At 38.2% G+C, this 23,219-nt stretch overlaps 3 protein-coding genes across 5 annotated transcripts; 1 reads left to right on the top strand and 2 right to left on the bottom strand.

Moving 5' to 3' along the window:
- On the top strand, positions 485–4,226 carry LOC109723990 (arogenate dehydratase/prephenate dehydratase 2, chloroplastic-like). Of its 2 annotated transcripts, none has more exons than XM_020252556.1 (12): positions 485–916; positions 1,016–1,080; positions 1,218–1,310; positions 1,873–2,073; positions 2,165–2,245; positions 2,438–2,515; positions 2,589–2,666; positions 2,800–2,889; positions 2,991–3,058; positions 3,223–3,304; positions 3,375–3,497; positions 3,882–4,226. In XM_020252556.1, exons 1-11 carry the CDS (start codon positions 622–624, stop codon positions 3,432–3,434), a joined length of 1,191 nt encoding a protein of 396 aa, XP_020108145.1. In that variant the 5' UTR covers positions 485–621; the 3' UTR covers positions 3,435–3,497; positions 3,882–4,226. The 2 variants fall into 2 exon arrangements, with proteins under 2 accessions (XP_020108145.1, XP_020108144.1); XM_020252555.1 differs by having other exon boundaries at positions 487–916; positions 2,420–2,515.
- Positions 4,390–7,956, bottom strand: LOC109723991 (probable sugar phosphate/phosphate translocator At3g11320). The gene is made up of 4 exons (XM_020252557.1): positions 7,104–7,956; positions 6,178–6,281; positions 5,832–6,060; positions 4,390–4,947 (listed from the first exon to the last, which is right to left on the bottom strand). Exons 1-4 carry the CDS (start codon positions 7,569–7,571, stop codon positions 4,801–4,803), a joined length of 948 nt encoding a protein of 315 aa, XP_020108146.1. The 5' UTR covers positions 7,572–7,956; the 3' UTR covers positions 4,390–4,800.
- LOC109723828 (probable RNA-binding protein ARP1) lies at positions 15,478–19,145 on the bottom strand. Of its 2 annotated transcripts, none has more exons than XM_020252316.1 (6): positions 18,727–19,145; positions 18,363–18,558; positions 17,974–18,139; positions 17,233–17,269; positions 16,530–16,794; positions 15,478–15,841 (listed from the first exon to the last, which is right to left on the bottom strand). In XM_020252316.1, the coding sequence occupies exons 1-6, from the start codon at positions 18,916–18,918 to the stop codon at positions 15,804–15,806; spliced, it is 894 nt and encodes a 297-aa protein (XP_020107905.1). In that variant the 5' UTR covers positions 18,919–19,145; the 3' UTR covers positions 15,478–15,803. The 2 variants fall into 2 exon arrangements, with proteins under 2 accessions (XP_020107905.1, XP_020107906.1); XM_020252317.1 differs by having other exon boundaries at positions 15,478–15,829.

Here is a 23,219-nt window from a genome sequence, read left to right as displayed (position 1 = left end):
ATAAGTTGTAATAACTTAAAGGCTTATGTAATATTATAAATGTAAGATTTTTGAGATGAATATTTGTAATAGTATAGTAGTCTTATATATTTTTGATATTTATGCAATCTGTGTTTGAATATTGTTTCTGGCATTGTATAGATTGTGACGTCACGCCCCGAGCTCCGCCTATTTGGTCAAATTATGGCACGCCAACAGACCGCCGAACGGACAGAGCTTTTCATGTATATAATGCAATACACGAGGTTCCAAGTAGGAACTGTATTCAACATAGATTGCATAAGTATCATAAATATAAATGCTAAACTATTACAAATATTCATCTCAGTTTTTTTTTTCTCTCTCACTATCCATAGCTCATTTTGAATTAATTTTCGATATTCGAGTTTTTTTTTTCCCTTTATAATAAAATATCGCGCCATTCCATACATTTAGTTCACAATCCCAAGTGGGCCACATAACATAAGTGGCCCTCATTTAACATTGCCCCGTTACCGCTTCGTTCTCTCTCTTTCCCGAAACGCAAAACCCCGATTCCCTGATTCCGTTACGAGTCCTCCTGACTCGTGACTCGTTACGCGCTTTCCCTCCTCCTCCTCCTCTACGCAAACCCTCGCATCCATGGCCTCCACCTCCCTCGCTCCCACTCCCTCCTCTATCCACTTCTCTATCCACTCCGCGCTCCGCAACGAAGGTGGGCGAAAACCCATTACCCAATTCCCCAGGATCTCCCTCAAATGGCGCCGCAACCCCTCCGCCGCGGCCTCTCTCCACGGCGTCGCCGGTGGAAGAGGAGAAGAAGGAGGAGGAGATGCCCTAAATGGTAGCAATAATGGGGTCAAAGCTGTCGAGCTAATCGGAGTTTCCGATGTTACCCACGCTGAGATCAGTTCGAACGATTCCCAAACACTCCCTAGTATGATAAAAATCCCATTTTTATAAGAATTATTGATTGGTTATGGTTGGTTTTTTCGCATTAATTTTGTGATTTTACGACATGGGTTTTTGTTTCTAGGGCCCCTCTCGGTTTCTGATGTCGCCAATTCTGTCGATGGATCGAGACTACGAGTGGCGTACCAGGTTTTGGAGTCCTTGACATGATTTTGACTCGAACAATTTTTTCCCCTGTTTTTTAATTAAAAAAGAATTAGGTTGTTTTTTTGGTTTTCTTTAATATTCTGTTTCAATTGTTTGGTTCGTGGTTATTGGTTTTACAGGGTCTTCCTGGGGCATATAGTGAAGCTGCAGCCGCGAAAGCATACCCCAATTGCGAAGCGGTGCCGTGCGAATTATTCGAGACTGCTTTTGATGTGAGTTTATGCTGTTCTTATTTCCTCCCCGGGATTAGTTTATATTTTCTTTCATTAAAGTAGAAATTTTGTATTGGATTGTTTGTGGTTTTTATTATTTATGAAAAAGAGGTATATTACTACCTAGTTTTCTAGGATTTATATTCACTGGAATCAGGAAAGATGCAGTTGTTTTAGATTTGTATGCATTTACTTTCACTTCAATTGAACACTCCAATTTGTGATGACTTTTGATATAGAAAGTCATATTTTTCCTAGAAGCTAAACAGATGCAAAATGTTAAACATTCTCTTTTGCAAATTTTGTTGATACACTCTAATTATCTAACTGCATCCTGGGTTCTTTCCTGGAATGTTCGCTATCGATCTGTTATATAGGCTGGTTAGCTAGCATTTTAGTCGCCCTGGCTAAGCTAGTATGTTTTGGTCTTATGTTTGGAAGACTAGATGCACTTTGTACTTTTGATGATTCAATCATTCTCTTTCGTTAGACTGACAATGAAAAGTTCCTCTTATTGTTTACCAAGCTTGGAATTCGTACTTGACTTATTGATCTTTAACAGGCTGTTGAACGTTGGCTTGTTGATCGGGCAGTTCTGCCCATTGAGAATTCACTAGGTGGTAGCATACACCGCAACTATGACCTCTTACTTCGCCATAAGTTGCACATTGTTGGCGAAGTAAAATACGCCGTTCGACACTGCTTGTTAGCAAATCGCGGTGTGAAGAAGGAAAACCTAAAACGAGTTCTCAGCCATCCCCAAGTAATTCTAACTTAGCTTTTATTCATTTATATTGCTTGCATTATAATTATGGTAATTTCCCGTTGGTATGTTGATAAAACCTTATTTGTAGGCTCTTGCACAATGCGAACACAATCTGACCAAGTTAGGAGTTATCAGAGAAGCTGTAGATGATACAGCAGGTGCTGCAAAGGTGACACTATAATGATGCTTTCCTCCTGAGCTCCTCTTTCTTCTCAAAAAACAGAATCAATCATAGGATTAGTTTCTATTCACGATGAGCTTTGCAAGTTTTTAGCTTAGTAAATCATCCACATCGTCACTATTGTCTACTCTAATGTGCATAAAAACAATGTGCCTCATGTAGTTTGTTGCTCTTAACAAGCTCCAAGATACAGGGGCGGTTGCTAGTTCATTAGCCGCTGAAATTTATGGCTTGGATATTCTTGCACGAGACATTCAGGTAGGTTGGTTTTTAATAATTTGAGATACATGGAGATCGGTGATTATTCAATAATGCATTGGTAGTTCTTCAGGATGACTCTGATAATGTCACTCGGTTTCTAATGCTGGCACGAGAACCGATTATTCCAAGTACTGGGAAGCCATTTAAGGTGCGCATGCAGAAAGAAGTTCTGAATGTTGTTGTTTTTGCATTTTCTTCTTTCTTTCATACAAAGTTAAATTGCTATTATTCGACTAATCTATTTCAGCTGACTGTTTTTTACACTGTTTTGCAATTCTCAGACCAGTATTGTTTTCTCTCTAGAAGAAGGGCCCGGAATGCTTTTTAAGGCACTTGCTGTATTTGCTATGAGAGATATAAACCTCACAAAGGCATTTTTCAACATCTCCTGTTACTGACTACTGTTTTGTTGTGGTATAGTATTAATTGCAAAAGATCATATTTTGACGTACTTATTACTTTACCACTGCAGATTGAAAGCCGTCCGTGCCGGAAAAAGCCTTTCCGCGTAATTGATGACATTTGTACAATACCTTTAAAGTTAGAACAGGAATCACTTCATGTTTTCCTATTTACTTCTGATTTAGGGTTTAGGGTTTCGGGCCCGCTGCCCCACCTCACCCCCCCCCCATCTTTGTAGATAAGTTTGAAAAGAAGTTGTATTGATTTGTATGAAGCTCACTATGTTTCGTCTATTTGTTAAGGTACTTTAACTATCTCTTCTATGTGGATTTTGAAGCATCAATGGCTGATCCTAATGCTCAGAATGCCCTTAGGCACTTAAAGGTATGATGGGGATGTTTCGGATATTATTAGTTACTCAGAGCATCATTTTAAGTTTCTCTTGTGTAAACAGGAATTTGCCACCTTCTTGCGAGTCCTCGGTAGCTATCCAATGGATGTGACCGAAGCGTGATTGAGAGCGGGATGGAGCTGAAGATGCACACACAAAGAAGAAATAATAATCCTACATTAACTGGTTCGTTGATTTCTTTTTTTGTGGGCCCTAGCTTTCAATAGAAGAGCATTACGACTATGATTGAAGGTTCTTCATGCTTTCCTCTTTAATTCCTATTTGAATTTTGTCTATCATGATTGCATGAGTCATATTTATGAATATAATTGCATCTCATAATATTTATTGGACCTACATACTATGCTGAGTTCATGGTGCTCCTATATATATATATATATATATATATATATATACAGTAATGGGCATTTAAATCTTTATTTCAATGTCAAAGTTTTGTATGTTAGGGAATCTTAATTCTGCACGAATCAGCGCATAATGTTTCTAATATGATACTAATTCCAAATATTTGAATATGGGTTTTTAAATTCTTAAATTTGCTCTTGCTAGTGTCATCAAATGCTTCGGAGTACAACCACAGAGGACCAAAAGCTTCAACTATGTTCAAGATTCAGGACTATTATCCTGAGCCACATGTTAACCAAATTATTCAACAGGTTGCTGTGGATCCAGATCTCAGCTTGTGAGGAAGTGCTTTTATAGTTGGAATATTTATTTATAAAGAGTTTGTTCTAAGCATTGCCAAAGTTGATTTTTTTTGTCTTCTTCCCTGTTTTTTTGTGAGATATCGGGAAGAGTTGCTGAGTAAAGAAGGGCCCGAAACCAAAATTTATCCCGTGTACGAGACAAATTATTCCAGAATTTAGGATTATTTTAATTTTTCTATTGCTTTTACTCACAAGCAATGAATTGGCCGGCGAACCTGTTATACAATTCAATGAAGATAAAGATAAACAATGTGAAAATTTACAAGACCATGTTGTCGCCAAATTGCACATGATCAATAAGAAAAATAGAGTGATAAAAGATTTTGAGTATGGAAGAAAATTGCGCTACATAATAACTATGGAAATCAATTTCTCATGAATTCATCAAAAGATATTGTGAACAAGATGAAATGAAATATCATAGTCCTCTAACAACAGTAACAATGTATTGGTAATCTCGCAAAAGGGATTAAAATGCATTACTCGTCGACCCTGTAAGGGGAACCTAGAGCATATAAATAAGTAGGGATTATTTGAACACTTTCTATCCTCGCTAGCTGTTTCAAATGTCGGTGCAAAACTAAATTAATAAAAGAAAAACGAAGACCATATGCAAGGATCCATTAAAAGAATAGGGTTGCAGTGCTATCGCCAGCACGATTGTGCCCATGGGATATCCAGCTTCAGCTAAAGCACCAGCGAAACCAGCGGTAGTAGAAAAAGGACCGTATTTACTCTCAGAACTCGAAGATTTATCTTTTCTATTTATTGCGCTTCTTAGCCTCATTGTAGAGGATGACACCGATGACGGTGAGGGTGTAACCCATCATTCCTGTCACGGATACTGGGTTCCTGAATATCAGAATTGAGACTACCACAGCAACAGCCCCTTTCGCATTTCCGAGAACCTGCGAGAAGGCATAAACAAGGAGGATAATTTTGCATCCTTATTTGATCTGAAGAGTTGATCTCATCTATCAACAATGGTCGAGTTATATTATATAATACACAAAGCTAAGCGAAAAGCATGTAAAAACTGTGAAAAACATTGGGGAAGATGTTACAGCATATTCAAGTTATTGATGCGTGAGTGGATGATCTAAGAGAGCATAAACATTTGAGGTCATTTAATTTGGCATAATGAAAGGAGAATGCTAGCATAAGCAAAAATAAGATAGAAGAACAACTAGGGAGTACAAGGATGATACAAATAGTCCAAGCCAAGAAATAGCATCTTAGCAAGAAGAGGAAACAGTCAATAATATAATTAGAAAAAAGAAAAAAAAAACTGAGACACGGCTTCGGTTATTAAAAAATAAGAAAAAGGCAGTGGGTCTAAATAAATTGTATGTTGTGAGTTGTTACCGCTAACTAAATCAAGAGTTCTTTCCCCTCAATATAATTCCACAAATCATATTTGGGTTCTTATAACATGGAAAAGGTCAGACGGCACATAAAGACTGAAGGAACACTGAAAATTGTCAAAAATATTCGGTTAATCGGGATATTACATGTGAAACATCTATATTTTTCAACTGAAACAAATTTACCACCAGCTTCATGCTTAAAACACACTCTACAACCATTTGGTTCAGCAAGTTTGAATAATATAACCTTTTATAAACTGAATTCGGGCAGAAGTTTTATGTTGTGAATTATTAATTGATTTTTTTTTTTCAGGGAAACCGAACCTTGTACATGGATAACAGATAATACAGAACTTATATATCTACTTAAGCAACAAAAACTGTAAAACTCAGGATACCACAGAAAAAGGGATGATAAATAATACCTGAAGAGTTAATGCACTGGTGTGTTTCGTGACCAAGAAATTGGTCAAATTCACGAAGTACGCCAAACAAGAATTGAACAACAGGTACCAAATGATTTTGAAATCTTCTCTGGCAAGTGCTAATGTAATACCAACCACATTTTCCTCCATAATAATTGTAGCAGGAAGCAACAGAACTACAGCCACTGGAGCCATATAAAGGAGGAGGTTCATCGAGTTGAGCTTTTCCCTGAAAATAAAAATGCATCCATATAATAAAATCAGAAGACACTTTCAAGTAAGGAAGCTCACTAAGGAATAAATATGTTATCTGGTCATGCACTGCATAAAGAAATGAATGCTTTACCCCTCAGAGGATAGTAGAATTCCTTGCAACACAGTCTTGAGTGCCCTGGCAGCAGTTGCACCGATGCACATAATAAAACCAAACAAATGGAAACTTGGCTCTCCCTACAATATCACATAATCAAACGACAATGTGTCAGTGATTTCTTCCACTGTATATCTATCAAGATCAGAATCTTGCATTTGTAAGAATATACCAAGAGTAATTATTTACAAGGCAAATATTGATAACAGAGAATCTCAATAGCTTGTTTTATATTATAAATAGATCGGCCTATGATTACATCTGCCGAGTGCTTGAAGATCAGTGTCGTAGACAACTAATTTTGGGGTCTGCATATACAAAATATAGAGAACCGAACGTCAAAGTAGAATACTCCAACCAATCAAATTGGTCATAAGCTACAAAATGTCTCAATGCTAAACAGATCTGATTGACCAACAGTTTGACGATAAGTACTATGATATCAAATGAGCCAACTGCTACAAGGTCCCCAGATGCTAGTAGTGAAAAATAAATGGCAAATCCTTCAGCTAGAGACAGCCAAAAATACGGTATCTAAACATAAATTCTTAAAAAAGGAAGAAAAGAACTATTAATCCAAACAAAACCCAGTAGCTCCACGTATTTCAATAACACAGACCAGGAATGGGAAAGGAAAACAATCACAACTTATTTTGGAGCAATTTCCAGCAAGGGCCATTATATGTACAGCCTAACATAGGATCAGAAATTCAGCAATTTCAAGCACCTCCGGGAGAAATCCATCCTCAAAATGCAATTTTTACCCGATATCAAATTACTAGTTATTCACAATTAAGTACTGGCAAGGCGTTCCAAGTTCTAATCCTGTGTTTTCAATCTAAAAAACAGCAAATACCATCAGATCCATTGGAAAACAGGAAATTTGAGGATGTAGAGCTAACCCCGCTGGCGATGATGACGCCGGTGACGACGGGGATGAGCGTGATGTAGGTGATCCAGGCCTCGCGCTTGACGGTGATGAGGTAGGCGAATACGGCGGTGAAGAAGGGGGTGGTGGCGCCGATGGCCTGGTTGAAAGAGACGGGGAGGTAGCGGAGGGAGATGTTGCCGCTGACGACGGATCCGCAGAAGACGAGGCTGAGCGCGGAGATCTTCAGGAACTGGACCCTGGAGCGCACGGCCTGCATGGGGACGAGCTTGAGCCAGGCGATGGCGGCGTAGCTGAGGAGGGAGCACGCGGTCATGTGGCACATGGTGAGGAAGATCGGGTACTTGAAGCCATAGTTGCTGAGGAGGTACTTGTTGAGGAGGAGGACCCCAATGTTGGAGGAGTACCACGCCGCGACGAGCCCGATCGTGAAGAGTCGGCCGTTCGCCACCGCCGGCGACGAGCCCCCCTTCGCGCTCATCTCTCCGCCCCTTTCGCCCACCGCCTCCTCCTGTGATCTCGCGCCTCCTCTTCCTCTTCTTCTTCCTCCTCCTCCTCCTCCTCTTCGTCTACTCCGACTCCTCCGGATCCGACGAAACCCTCGGATCCGCTTCTATAGGGGGGGGATCGGGGATCGCGGCACAAATATCGATGGATCTATAGATAGATGCGGATAACAATGGAGGAGGGAGGGGGAGATATTAGGGTTAGGGTTAGGGCTTTGGCCCGACGGGGATGGGAGCGGCAATGGCGGGGTAGGGGGCGCTGGATCTGAGCAAGAGGGAGAACGGAGGAGTTATTATATATTATTATAGCATAATAAGAGATCGGAAATGGAAGGTTAGAGAGAGAGAGAGAGAGAGAGAGAGAGAGAGAGATACACAAGAGTCACAGAGAGGCGTGGACTTTGTCTCTTGGGACGAAGCGACGGGGATTCGGATCGGGTCGGGACTCGGGTTAGGTGGTTTCGGTTGCGCTTGGTTCGGGTGCGGCGACTTGGTTCGATTCAGGTCTTATGTTCTTAATAATAATTTAATTAAAATATAAAAAGAATAGTTATTTGGTAGAATAGCAATTTGCCTACCATCGGATGGATGCCTTTTAATTATTCCTATTTTGATGGGGTCAAAACTGGGCCAGACTCTATACCAAGAAACGGTGGCCTGTCCTTATCTAATCTATTTATTACATATTTTCCTTCTTCCATTATGTGGAAAAGGGAAAAAAAAAGAAAGACTTGGTCCCACCAACTTTGGTCCTCGAAAAGCATGCGCAATTAAATTTAAGATTATTTGACTAATCAAATTCATCCTAATTAGTAATCTTTGACTGTAATTTTAAGTAAAGTCACCGTATAGTTGTAGATACATATATATAATAACAAGTACAATTCTGTATATCCTCCCTCCAAAAGCTAGGTGTCCTCCGTCCAATCCTTGATCAGACTCTTGACACGTACGAGAGCCTGGGAAGCATTGGGTCGCACGTCGTTGAAGATAATATTATTGCGTTCCGTCCATATGACCCACCATATCGCCGCCAACTGGGTTAAACTCTTTATCCGCACCCCCATGTTGTGAATGTTAGCTATCTCCGACCATAGGCCGCGAACGTCCCTCGCTTCCAAATCCCCTGTTTCAGACCTTCCGACACAGACTCGAAGATATCTGACGAAAACACATTCCCAAAAGAGGTGGTCGCAAGTTTCAGGGCATAATGCACAAAACATGCAGTACTAATTCACAGCGCACCCCCGGCGGTTCAATCTGTCCGCTGTAAGTAATCTCTTGCGCAGCAGGATCCACGTAAATATTTTATTTTTGGCCGGCATTCTAATCCTCCAAAGCTGACTGTACATAGGGTCTCTCTGGCCCCCATCAGTGATGAAGTCATAAAGTGATTTTACTGTGAACATTTGGTTGGCAGTCCATCTCCACTTGATTAAATCCGACGTACCCGATGGGCTATATTGGCTAAGTAGGTTCTTGAGCGACCTCATCTGTCGCCGACTTTCACTATTGTTCGTTCTATCGAGTCTTCTGAATATGTATCTCCATCTCCACCCTTGTTCGTTCCAGCATTGTGAAATTGTGACCTCCTTATAAATGATTCTGGAGTAGGTTTCTGGAAATTGAGTACTGAGTGGGTTTTCTTCGATCCAAATATCAGACCACATCCTGATATTCCTACCGTCCCCGAGCACGTACGAAATGCCAATTTTGAACACATCTCTGCATGACATCACGCTTCTCCACTACTGGGAGTAGGGCCTGAAGGCTCTTCCCTCGTGCAGGGGTCTCCTTCTAGTATAGTATAATGATGTTATCAACCTCCCCCATATCAGTCGCGGTTCATTGAAGAAACGCCACCACCATTTGGTCAAGAGCGCTGTGTTCATAGCTTCCATGTCTTTAATTCCCAGTCCTCCTTCTTTTTTACTTTTACAGATCGATTTCCATCCTACAAGACATGCTCCTCCTGTAACTGTAGAACAACCTTTCCAAAAAAAAGCCCTTCTCAGTGTCTCGATGCGGTTCAGCACCCATTTTGGCGCTTTAAAAATAGCAAAGTAGAATAACGGGAGGTTCGATAACACCGAGTTAATGAGGACGGATCGTCCCCCGTAGGATAGCAGTTTTGCCTTCCAACCTTCGATTCGTGCCTCTATACGATTTACCAACGGCGCCCAGTCTTCCTTCCGAAGGGATTTGGTGTGGAGCGTCATCCCCAAGTAGCGAAAAGGTAACTTGCCCACTCTACATCCCAAAATGTCCGCTAGTCTGGTAGCTCTACTGGCGTTGTGGCACAGGTAAATTAGTTCCGTCTTGTTCATATTTATCTTAAGTCCTGAGGCCCATTCAAATAATTTCCAGATGAGTAACAAATTTCGCATTGCCGCTTTCTTTGGTTCGGAAAAGAATAACGTGTCGTCTGCGTATTGTAGCAGCACTGTCTGACAGTTCCCGGTGGGTCCAATTCCTTGAAGTAAGTCATTACTCTTAGCTGCTTCCGTCATTCTCGCGAGAGCGTCGGCCACTAGGATGAATAGGTAGGGTGAGAGCGGATCACCCTGTCTAAGCCCCTTCTTAGTTTTCAGCCAGCCTGTCGGCCTACCATTTACCAATACCGCGATTTTGGCGTTACAGATACACTGTTCGATCCAGTTCCACCATTTCTCGGTAAAACCCAGTGACCTCAATATACTCTGTATTAAAGTCCAACTCACGCTGTCGTAAGCTTTCTCGAAATCCACCTTAACGCTAACGCATTCCTTACCGGATTTTGCAGTCCAGTTAAGGAGTTCACTTGCAGTTACGAAAGAGTCCGCTAAAATGCGACCTTTCAGAAAGGCCGATTGAGATGGAGATATTATCGCCGGTAGAATGGACGCCAATCTGTTCGCCAAAACTTTAGAAATAATCTTCTGAATTCCGTTCAAGAGACTTATCGGTCGGAAGTCTGAAACTTTGCACGCTCCTTCCTTTTTTGGGATTAAGCAGACGTATGAATAATCAGTTGGTGCCGTAAAGAGCACATTATTTTGGAGATCTATGAATATGTTAAATATGTCCTTCTTCACTGTCTCCCAGAATACCTGGAAAAATAAGAGGGGAAATCCATCAGGGCCTGGGGCCTTTTCACTACCGAGCTGAAAAGTAGCCCTCTTGACCTCTTCTATAGATATCGGGGTAGTAAGGGCGCCCGGGTCTGCGAGAACATCCCCACGATAGAGGTCATCCCAATCCCCAAATGATGTCTTTTTTTTTTCTTTTTTTTTTTCTTTTTTTTTTTTTTTTTTGGCGCCTGACTCTCAAGGAGGCCTTAGCTGCCTCCATTTTGTTCGCCTAATTCATTTTACTTAATGAATGAAGCAGGTAGCTTGCTACCTTTCTCTCAAAAAAAAAAAGTACAATTCTGTATATTTATTTAGTTAAATGTATTGGAAAGCTCTATAACTACCCAACTTAAGTTAACAAATTAAGAATCTACAATAATTCCCCTACTCTATTAATTTTTTTTTATTACTGTTCAACTTAAGTTGAATAATAATTATTTAAATATATTAATAAAAAATATATAAAATTATTAAAATATTACAAATCGTGAATAAGATGATTTTATCAACTACGTACTGTAATTAAAACTATAATGAATTTTAACTATTATAGTAGTTAAATTTAAATATGTTAAACTAAAATTTTATTTAGATCGGGGTGGATGCAGTAACAACTATAGTATAGCTATAATTACATTCAATTAGAAAGGTTCTTAATTGGCAGATCGAAATTAAGGGGGGTGATCGAGGGACAAAATGGGATTGGTGCGAGGAAATGGTTAATGGTGTCCCCAACAAGCGCACGCAACGACGGCTTTTCTTCCGCGGAAGAGACAAGTTGGGAGCCGACGCAGCCAACGCCGGCGTCGCCCACGAATGCAGCGTGAATCTACGCAACGTGTTGTTGACTCCACTCTTCCACTTTTTGACACCATTGCCCCCCACTACAAACATAACAATAACAAAAATAACACGATTGCAATCTAACTGTATCGTTCTATTGCCGATCTTCTCTAGCACAACTAGTAAAAAATTTAATGATTAATATTTGAGATTTAATTTTAAATTTTAGTTGATTTACGTTTCTAGTTAAGTTTATTTTTTCAAAAATATACGAAACAGATAAATGCCATCTTTCTCTAAAAAAAAAAAAAAAATTTGAGTCATACTATCATCCTCAGTAAAAGAAAGTTTACTGTATCATATTTACAACACATCATCGATAACTGGTCGATCATCTTTTTGAAAAAAATAATAATAATATTTTTTTATAACTAGTGTGCTCTGGAATTTTTTCCCTTGGTGGATCCACTTATCTCGACCCGAGTTCGGGTCTTGCACAGCAGATGCAATGTGTATACAATCACCATTCAGAGCGTGTTTGGTTCACTTATTTTTAACCTGAAATCGGAATCAAAATAGGTGAATCTATTTGTAGGTGTTTGGTACGCGAGTCCCATTCTGATTCCGATTCCCGAGTGGAATGGGAATCCTCCAATTACCTTTTTTTCCAATCCGGCAAAGAAGGCCGGATTGGAAGTTAAATTCGGACGGAACGGATATTTATTCAAATTATTTATTTTTTCAATTTTTTAATTAAAATATGAGTTTAAATTTAGAAATTAAATTTTAAAATTTAAATTTTAATTTGAACTTGAATTAAAAGTTAAAATTTAATCAAGTATTTTGAATTTAACTTATGAATTTAAATTTATATTAAATTTTAATTTATATAAAGTTTTATTCAAATTTTATTTAAAAGTTAAATTAAATTTATGGATTCAAATTAAAATTTAAATTATAATTTTTAAATTTGAATTTGAATAAATCGAAATTTAATTTTATATTTTGAATTATCCACTCAACTTCAAAGTTTAATTTTTTTAAAAAAATAGATTTAAAATCTTGGCATTATTTCAAAATTTTGATGTAAATTTTTAACATTTAATTTTTAATTTGAATTTAAATTAACATATTATAAAGATAAAGTTAATATATTAATCTGATTATGTTTTTTATATTTACCTGAACCAAATGCCGACAATGGAAATGATTTATTCTGATTCCGATTCAGGTGATGAACCAAACAGAATTAGGTAATGAGTCATTCCGATTCCGATTCCAGCTTATTTTGATTTCAATTCCGATTCTGATTTCGACTTCGAACCAACCACGCCAGCATATGCGAAATTCAAAAATATTTGTTGCACGATCCAAATGGATTGGTATTCGATCCTCAGTGAACCGGCTCGAATCCGACCCGTTAACGTTCTTAGACGCCGGTGAAGAGATAGGGCAGTTAATGGCACGTGTTTGTTGCTTAGATGCGCTTCATAATTGTCGAATATGCACTTCTATATTCGAAAATAAGTTTGGCACATGTCCTACTAAAATAAATAAACTACCTCACTCCTAACTTTTCCACAGCTATTTTTGTTGACTTGTACTTGTAAATTCTACTAAATTATTTGGATGGTATTGTACCTGTCATTTTAATTGATTTTTGTTTCATAAAAGCATACGTTTTCTCTGAAATTAAGTAATCATATATGACTTTTGTAGTAGCACTCTTGGTTATGGTTCGAGAAATTAATATTGAGAAAATGAATATAGTTCTGATGTTACAGGAGTCTATATACTATATGTAAAGAACAACAACCTAAATTATATGGAGAGTCTCCCCCCTCTGCTTTAAGATTCACGTACTGTATCTGATGAGCGGTTGATTAAACTATTTTCTCATAATTTGATGGCTAATATTCTAGCCCTACCCAGTCTATTAGTGGCTCAAGTTGGACATCCAAATCTTCAGCTGGGCTAAACTCAATTTGGGTCAGGCTGAAACCGGGCTAGGTCGGATCAGGTCGTCGGGTCAGGTAAACTTATTGGGGCTCCAAGTAAGAGGTTCCACCGGGCCGGGTTGTGTCGGTTTGGATTAGAGATGAATCGAATTTGAACTAGTGATAAAAATCGAATTCGAACTGAGTAGATTTGGCTCACTAATTCAACTCAGACCAGACGATGCTGGGAACGAGCCAAAGCTTGCCAATCAGAGTGCCGTGCTTAGTATTCCTCTCCACACTGGAGTGATCGGAGGCGATGAACACGGAGACGAGGTGTACACGCAAGCGCCATCGCCGTCCATGTTCTTTTTCTAAACAAGTAGTAACCACATTCTCTCTCGTATTCCCTCATTTGACCTTCTCAACCACTTGAATTCTTTATTTTCCAATTTTTAGGTACGGAGTTGTTTTCATCACTTACTAACAGGACAGAAAATATATGACTTAGTTAGGCATTACTCCACACACACACACAAAGTAGAAGATATTAAAGGCACAAATAAATCTTAAATTTATTTTTGAAAAAAAAACAAATGCACAATTTCCTTATTTTTCATCTCTGTATATATTAAACGTACACCTTGTAAATATGCTAACAAAATACAATGACAAGTTAGCACGCCACCTTTCTCTCTCTCAAAAAAAAAAAAAAAAAAAATACAATGACTCATAACTTTTGTAACTAATATCATTTTTGAAAGCTCCCTGTACAACTAGCGTAGCGCCATGCATGAAATTGGTAGGTATTACGCATGGATGATCCTTCTTCTGATAATTCTAAGGAGGAATTCTACACTGTCACACTTGCACGACGTCATCGATAACAAGCCAATCATATTCCTTTTTTTTCAAACAAAAGTGCAATAAAAATATTTTTTTACAATCATGATAGGACATATACCTCTAAAATGAGATATTTGATTGGTTTGTTACGCCACGTCACCAATATACCCGTTGCATTTTAGAATTTTTCAATTCTAAGCGCTATAGCCGTCATAGAACGGTGCTTTTATATATTTTATATTTTATGCTTACTTGAAGCGCATTAATATTTGTTGTTCATAGCGTAGATAGCATGGTTTACACATTTTGTGTTATTGACTTTGCTTTGTTGGGCCAGATTCAAGGTATTAGAAACATGTTGGATGTGATTTTCCGCGACAGGCCTCCGAGGTAGCAAAGGTCTCGAGTGCGCTCTTTTTCGGCCCAGAGGAAGCATCAGAAAGTAGGTACTGGCATGTTTGATAATGCTGATATTAAAGCAGTACATGAAAAATCAATTCGAAGGCAAATGTGTGAATATTTAGAAGAAATTTCATTTGAAATAGAATTCTGAGTACCTGATATTAATGTTACTTACCAGTTCAGAAAAGATCACACTAGTGAATTGTATGCATGATTTTGAGTGTAAAGATCTATTCTAACTGCTAATCAATATCTAATCCAAGGGAGAGCGGAGCGAGCATAGAACCAACCACCGCGCACCACAGCCATTCATCTATTCATGCTTAAGAACCGCATCGAAAATAAAACTACGACAAAGCTGAAACATATCTGTTAGCATCTACCCTGAACTTGGGTCAGCGCAGGGTGCAGATGCAAATGTTAGTTCTCTGTGCATAAATGTTAAGAAGGTAACTCTAGCATCTGTTCCGATGAAACAACAACGCTGCCAAAGAAATTGTCTGTTTTTTTTTCATGATATGCATTATTCTTCTCTTTGATTCTATATGAAATGAACTGCGACTGCGAAGTACAAAGATCTTAGCAACTCTGTTAATGTAATTTTTGTAAAACTTGTTTGTGCTTCATATAATCCCCTCTCTTTTATCTGCTTCCCTCTGAACTTTTATTAAGCTTCAGGTAACCTGGATAAATATGGAAAGTATATAACAATTGTCACATTTTAGCTAACTTTAATGTGAAATTAAGGCCCTTGCTCTTTTCATCCTTTTGCATTGAGAATTTTGGTTAGAAACACCGAAAGATAATAACCCAGAGCTAGAAGTATTAAGATTGATAAGAGAAGCATGACAATTACAATATTATCCTCAAAAATAATATAAAAAATAACTACAAAATTATAACAGATATAATAAATAACATTAAGGTCTCGCATGTTTATGCACCAGTTCAGCTACAGCATTGAAAAGTTTACCATAAAATACCTTGGCAAACTGATAACAACTTTGTTACAGATGTGCATCATTATGTTGCGATGCAAGTTAGAGGTAATAAAAGAATTCGACGGTTCTAATCGAATGAATAAGAGAACCCATCATGAGCAATCTTAGGCCCTTCTTTGTTGATTCATTTAGCTGCACCCGGTGACCTGCTCCACTGCATAAGAAACTATTTGTGCATTAGCAAAATCAATATGATGGCTACACAAGCCATGGAATATGTATAACTAACTGTTTTTGTATACGAATTATTCTCAATTTCTACTGATAAGTGACTCATGATGATGCCTTTTTTTTTTTCACAATATGCTCAGAATTTAAAGGAAATATCTGAATTTCTGACATGAATATGACAAAACATGGAAGAAACTGCCAATCCAAAAATAACTCATTAATCACTTAAATTTTACAGAAAAGTGACAAAATCATCTTGCTGTCCGCGAGAAAATGTATGAAAATGGCGTGTCTTAAAGACAAAATGTTACAGATATAACATCGTCTAAATGTAAAAATAACTGTGAATCAACTAGTACTACTTGAGTACTCATGTGTATATACTCATGTAAAATTCCACACAATGCACTCCTAAATTTTAAACTAGTTCACTATTTATGTTTCTAAACAATATATGCAGTGATAACATTAGAAACTGAACCCCTTGTTCACACATCATGCTATTGAAAATTTGAAACATAGATCTAACAAAATCCCAGCCATTCCGCTCTTTTGTTATCAGTGAACTCATTTGATTTTTGTATTCGCATAATCAACATTCTTCATCTAACTGAAAGTGTTCTCATGGCACATGTTCTTCGACAAAAAGGTTGCGATCGGAATATGAGAATGTTGTATAATACCAGTGGAGGGTGGCATTGCAGTAGGCTTGGAGATGATGGCGGGGACAGCGGCCATGGAGCCTGCGGTGGTGGGCGGAGGGAAGAAGTGCGCTGCGGGGACGCCCATCCCCTGCGACTGGTGATGATGGTAGTGGTAGTAGGGATACAGAGGCACCATTCCATTCGCAGCAGCAGCAGCAGTGGCAACCATCCCTGCTCCGTGAGCCGGGTACGAGAATTGGCCACCCTGCAGGTATGGCCCTCCCCCTGCTGTGTGGCTCAGCTTCTGCTTCCGCCGCCGGAAAAAGCACTTTGTCAATACATCATGTAAACAACTTGTACATCGTATGATAGCGAATCACTTCGATTCGCCATCAATCCTGATGTACCAAAGTTCATGATTTGTTGTTATCGTATCCGTGGTTCTCGTACTGTGCTCAAAGAATTGTTCATTACTTTAAGAATGTGTCTATATGATCATCATGCTTTATGTGTCAATTAATTAATATGCGTGTTTAAATCAACAATTTGGATATATAGTAGCTTTGGTTCATGAAATTAAATAATGTTGGAAATAATTGAGCCAAGATCATTATTAGCTTGACTCTAACCTTTGCTAAAAGCCATTTTGTAGTTTTTTTAGGAAAGAAATTAAAGGAAATAATATTACTAATTAAACAAGCTAAGATAGATATTAAGCAACAACAGTACAAATGAGAGTTACCGCATTGTAGCTCAAATCTGTCACGTAAGGAGAATACCTAAACAAAGGAAACAATAAATGGCGATTAGAAACACTTTACAACTCATTACGCTACTAACCACATAATTAGGATAAGTGAAATTAAACTCGGTGTTTGTATCATTTGAGGTGCTCCACATTGCTGTATATTCTAGTTTCTTCCGACCGTATCTTTGTCACCGTAACTACAATTTAAGTTTGGAAAATGTTTAGTTTGTGTTCGAATTTAAATTTTGAAATAATTCAGGTACGGAGGTGAGATACGACAAAATTACAGGGGCCATTGTGAAAATTGTGGCACAAAGGTCACGTGCTCGAGCACATGCGCGGCCGCGTTAATTAGATGTTAACGCGGGACTTTTTGTTAACCGGCGAGGCCACGTGCTCGACCACGCGAGGACCGAACACGACAGCCTGTCCCGTGGGACCACAACACGCGGACGCACGAAACATCGTGCGACCCCCGACCACGATGCTTCCACGTGGCACCAACCGAGCACACGTGACCGGGCCCCACCCTGGCATGTGCCTGGGCCTGCGGGCCCCATCCCACCAACCGAAAGCGGCGGTGCGCGCAGCACTCCCGTACGTCGGATCGCTACGGATCTAGCCGCATCGGACGCCTCAGATTCGCGCGTACAAAACGGAATCCACATCCAAAAAAAAAAAAAAAAACAACAAAGAATCCGTTAACAAACGGAAAAAAATTAAAGAAATTATTACCCGTAGGCGGCGGCGGCGGCGGCGGCGGCGGAGTAGAAGGGGAGGACGCCGTGGTAGTGGTGGTGGTGGCCGTGGAACGGGGTCGGCAGCGGCGGCGTTCCCGAGGGCTGGTAGTACCACGGCGCCGGCGGTCCCGATGCGATCCCTCTCGATCCAACGGCCACTCCTTTGATATTATATATATATTGAAAAAAAAAAATTAAAAAAAAACATCAGCAATATTATTTCTCTAAACCAATAGAGAAAAAATTAATACGACATATACACTGGGAATAGCGGTCTAAATCTTACACTTTATTAAATATAGAATGTACGGAGAGTATTGCTCAGAAGAAAATTGCAGGGGATGGAAGAATTTAGAGCGCGCATATATATGGAAGTGTGTATACCTGCAGGTTGGTGGGGGTGGGGGTGGTGGTGGAGGTGGTGGTGATGGGCTGGTGGGGCCGGGGTGGTGGGAGGCGAAGGGCGGAGGCGAGTCTTGGCGCCGAGCGAGGCGAGGTTGCAGTTGGCGCGGCGGCCGTTGATGACAGGGGTCGCGTCCTCGCACGCCTTCTTCGCCGCCTCCGCCTCCTTAAACGTCACCTATATTTGTATATACATATACATACAAGTGCATGCATGTCGTATAACTAAGTTTAATCAAATCAAATGAGATCAAATTAAAATGTGATGATAGCACGGATCGAAGAGCAATATATTAAATAGTTAGTTAGTTAGTTATGGGATTTGGGGGCTGGGGAGCAGACGTACGAAGCCGTAGCCCTTGGAGCGGCCGGTGAGCTTGTCGGAGATGATGACGGCCTCGAGGATGTCGCCGAAGTGGTGGAAGTGGTCGCGGAGCGCCTCCTTCTGCGTCTCCCACGCCAGCCCCCCCACGAACACCTTCGTCAGCGTCGTGTCCCCGAACTGCTGCTGCTGCTGCTGCTGCTGCTGCTGCCCCATTGATCTGCACTCAATTCTTCTTCTCCGATCCCTTCTCTTAATTCTTCTACCACCACGACAATGCAGAATTATAATAATAATAATAATAATAATAATAATGTGGAGAGGAGATCATATATAGCAATGAGGAGGAGGAGGAGGAGGATTGGTGGGAGGTAGAGAGAGGGTTTTATATAATATATATATATATATAACGTTTTACGAAGAAGAAGAAGAAGAAGCATAAGAAAGAAAGAGAACGAGAGAGAGAGAGAGGGAGAGAGAGAGAGAGAGTGGTGCTCAGAGCTTGGAATGCGACAGTGGGGTGGTATATGTATATGCATATCGCTCAGCGTTGTTACCGGTGCCGCTTCGCGTGCGCCACAATGTACCCCAAAAGGGTGAAGAGTCTGGCTACTGTATTATCGATAGCATCAAGAATTTTGTATTATTGAGTTTTCTCCCGTTAGATCCATCTCTTTGACTATTTCAATTCTAAAATACGGCTATCCTTCTAACCACGAATTTTTCATTTAAAGACCAAAAATTTAACAGCACCAATGATTTGCTGTTATTAATAGTATAGTGACCTAATTCAAGAATAAATGCATAAATAACGAGAAATAAATATTACTGTCTATCTCCCGTCTATCTATCCCTACATTTGACGCACTCTAACCAGCTAATATTTGATGCTTAACACAATATAATAATAATATATAATATTTATAAAAACTATTATTTAGAAATTAAACAGTTAAAAATAATTATTGGTGTAAAAGAAAATGGGTAAAATTTGTGTAAATTTTACCAACAAATTAGATTTGATGTTCAAATCTCCGTAATTATAAAGGTGCATAGGTGTACGACGAGGTGGCCTAGATGTGAATCGATAATTAATGGTACCCATGCATTAGGGTACACTGTGGCACGTTGTGGTGCTCAGGATTCTTTTGTAATGTTACAAATAATTCTATTCAGTTTTAGGTACTCAGGAGTCAGGAGCGACAACGTACGGATTGGAGATATTTTGAATAAGTGTTTGGTAATTTTTTTATTATAATCTTTTTGTTTCCTTTTTTATTTTAATTACCATTATCATGAGTGGAGATCTCACACTAAGGTCCTTTTTTTTAATAAAAAAAAAAATCAACCAAAAGTGGCCTAAAGTTCCCGTTACATTAAAACCTCAAAATTTTCTATCAGAAAAGGCTAAGTCCATAACCAAAAGTAATTATAAATTTTGTAGGAAAAAAAAAATATAGGATTTACTAATTATTTTCTAATTTTTAATAAAAAAATAAAATAAAATTTGTAGAAAAAAAATCGCTTTTGAATTAGAAGAATTGCAGGATTACAACCTAAAGTAGATTATACACAAAACACCCCTTTTTTTGGCAAATTATGATCAATTGCTATTCTAAATAGAGAAACTATTTCGCAAGCTAAGGCTGGTACTAATCCCCACACACGCACTTGAGATCGATCACGTACGTGTGATCAAACGGCGAATAATTGAGTTTAATTTGGACAGCGTAGATCGATTTTGGTCGGTGAGTTAATATTGTCATTCATATATAGATAATATAATGTGTACATAATAGGGAATATTTGATTGTATTTGGATGCTGTAACGTGGAGACCACTGTTCCCAAAATCGGAAACAAGTGCACGATATGATGCTGCGCCCACTGTTTACTGCAATATCTGAGAATTCAAAGTTTGGTGGCAGGGTTAATTTAATTTAACTTTTTTTTACCTTTTATCTCAACTAAGTTAGTTTGAAAAAGTTACTCTACATGCATAGAATTAAATTTATGATTTAAATGAAAGGGCCTAATTATCTATGATATATATACAAGGCTTTTGATGCTCTCATGGTTTCAGTTGCACGCTGTCATTGTAGCAGCTTTTTTTCTTCTTCTTTTTTTCTCTTTTTTTTTTTTTTTTTTTTTTTTTTTTTTTTTTTTTTTTTTTTTTTTTCTTGGTTTCTTTTTTTTCAGGGAAGAGACCGGCCAAGGAATGGAACAGTTCATCAAAATAGATCTTTCTAAATCATTACTCTAACATCTAAAAGCTTAACGAAAAATTAAAAAATGAAACTTAGTTCTTTGCTTAACCGTGATATCATTAATTTATTTATGTTATAGTTTTTATGGTTGTTAGTGGCATATAAATCAAATTGATCAACTGCTCTTAATTCTAACTCATCTTGATATCATGATACGCGTGCTCTTAATTTAGTATGTTTTTATGTTATTTTAACTGCTCTTAATTAATGATTTGTGTTTGATGATGAAATTTACAGGGACAACTTAAATTTTTTCCTTCGTTTTTAACTTTAATTTTTTTTGGCACGTACAAAATGGTCCCACCATGCACGTGCCAACCGTCCAAGCGAATGATAACCCCCGGGCCGGGCTCTTCCAAAATTCCAAAATAGCAACGGAAACAATGCATGTAACGTACGTACATATACAAACATGTATATATAGTTCTAACTATAATAAGATCATATGTATGCTACGTAAAATGTATATATATAGAGTCCGTTTATAATACTACCAATAACACCGAGCATTTGGTGTCACCAAATTTTTCACCCTTCGATCTACTTTTTTGATCATTTTTATCCGTTAAAATATACTATTTAATCAATCACCTACTAAACTCTTGGGGACTACTATTATCTTAACCGTTCATCGCTTCATCCAAAAGTGAAAAATTTAATAGCAATAATGACTTAGTGCTATTAATAACATTTTAGCACAGTTCTATACATATTATATATGTACAATCCTTCTACTATTTTGATATCACTTGGTGTAATTATATTTTTAGTCTCCAAATATCAAAAAGGTTTTTAAGATTTTTGCAGCAAAATCTAGAAAACCCGTTAAAATAAAAGTACATGCAAGCACAAGCGGGTAATATCAGGATAGTACGGAATATATATATATATATATATATATATATATGTATATATATATATATATAGACCAAGGTTGTAATACTATCAATAGCACCAAATATTTGGTGCTATTAGGTTTTCGGCCATTGGATTAAAAAATGTACGGTTATGATGATATAGGCCCTCTAGGTTTGAGTGATTTGTTGGTTTAATAGTATAATTTAGCGGGTGAAAATAGTTAAAATGTTAAATCTAATGGCAGAAAATTTGATAGCACCAAATGCATGATGCTNGGAGAGAGAGAGAGAGAATTAGGCTACTATACTATTTATAGTACCGGAGCTTCGATACTATAGTTTTGTTTTCGATTTTAGAGTGTTCAAATTAACGATCTACACCGTTAAATATGATCTAGGGTTTATGAAGTTTTTAGGAATAAAATTTTAGTTTTTTTCGACATCATTTACTTAGTAAATAAATTATGTCAAAATGGACGGTGAAAATTGAATAATCTTTAAAATTTAAGCATGAGATTTTTAAATTCAAAATCAAGAATATTAACCTTAATCTAAATAGTTTAAAGTATTTTCTATCAAAATTTGAAAAAATTTAGATTCTTCTACACCGTTAAACTCCAAACTCGTCATAGTAGCCATTGAAAATTGACAATTTTGAAATGATTTGATCATAAAGTAAACTATGTCGAAAAAATATAAAATTTTATTTCTAAAAACTTTAAATATCCTAGATCAGTTTTAACAGTGTGTATCGTTGATTTGAACACCCTAAAATCGAAAACAAGACTATAGTACCCGAGCCCCGGTAGTATAGATAGTATAGGAGACTAGCTCTCTCTCTCTCTCTCTCTCTCTCTCTCTCTATATATATATATATATATATTCTCTTAAGAGTCCGGTTGGAATACTATCGATAGCACAAAGTATTTGGTGTTATAAAGTTTTCTGCCGTTAGATTTACCTCTTTTATCATTTTCATCCGTTCGATTATACTATTCAACCAACCACCCACTCAACCCTAGGGAGCCTACATCATTCTAACAGCAGATCTTTTAATCTAAGGACAGAAAACTTAATAGCACCAAATCATTGGTGCTATTAATAGTATTCCGGCCTAGTTCTTCTCTTAATGTGTAGAATACTACACAACATGGGGACAACAAAAATAAGCTCAAACTTTACGGAATTATTATAAAGGTATTTTAATATGTATATATGGTACAGGACATAATGTCCGGCCCAATCTATTAGAGGGGACAGAGGTGGGGAGATCAATTAATTAAGCTCCTTTTCCCCTCCCTGCATAATTAGCTGAATAAATGTGTGGTGTGGCAACAAATATGGAGCCAAATCGAGCCAGCTAAGCTCGAGTGGACCAGATGCATGGTCTCCCA

The sequence above is a fragment of the Ananas comosus genome, linkage group 18, assembly GCF_001540865.1.
Source record: "Ananas comosus cultivar F153 linkage group 18, ASM154086v1, whole genome shotgun sequence".
NCBI classification, from domain to species: domain Eukaryota; kingdom Viridiplantae; phylum Streptophyta; class Magnoliopsida; order Poales; family Bromeliaceae; genus Ananas; species Ananas comosus.
Note: the sequence above shows the minus strand (reverse complement) of the source record. Positions and strands in the feature narration are given on the sequence as shown.

What these genes read in the sequence shown, in the direction of transcription:
- LOC109723828 (XM_020252316.1), bottom strand. Translation starts at nt 18,918, where the DNA reads ATGGGGCAGCAGCAGCAGCAGCAGCAGCAGCAGCAGTTCGGGGACACG. An exon ending in GCCGCCGCCGCCGCCTACGG is followed by an intron (nt 17,270 to 17,973) that starts GTAATAATTTCT and finishes TCCTTTGTTTAG; the next exon opens with GTATTCTCCTTACGTGACAG. An exon ending in TGCAATGCCACCCTCCACTG is followed by an intron (nt 15,842 to 16,529) that starts GTATTATACAAC and finishes ATGCACAAATAG; the next exon opens with TTTCTTATGCAGTGGAGCAG.
- LOC109723991 (XM_020252557.1), bottom strand. Translation starts at nt 7,571, where the DNA reads ATGAGCGCGAAGGGGGGCTCGTCGCCGGCGGTGGCGAACGGCCGACTC. An exon ending in GCGTCATCATCGCCAGCGGG is followed by an intron (nt 6,282 to 7,103) that starts GTTAGCTCTACA and finishes GTGATATTGTAG; the next exon opens with GGAGAGCCAAGTTTCCATTT. An exon ending in ATTCTACTATCCTCTGAGGG is followed by an intron (nt 6,061 to 6,177) that starts GTAAAGCATTCA and finishes TTTTATTTTCAG; the next exon opens with GGAAAAGCTCAACTCGATGA.
- LOC109723990 (XM_020252555.1), top strand. Translation starts at nt 622, where the DNA reads ATGGCCTCCACCTCCCTCGCTCCCACTCCCTCCTCTATCCACTTCTCT. An exon ending in GACTACGAGTGGCGTACCAG is followed by an intron (nt 1,081 to 1,217) that starts GTTTTGGAGTCC and finishes TTGGTTTTACAG; the next exon opens with GGTCTTCCTGGGGCATATAG. An exon ending in GTACTGGGAAGCCATTTAAG is followed by an intron (nt 2,667 to 2,799) that starts GTGCGCATGCAG and finishes TGCAATTCTCAG; the next exon opens with ACCAGTATTGTTTTCTCTCT.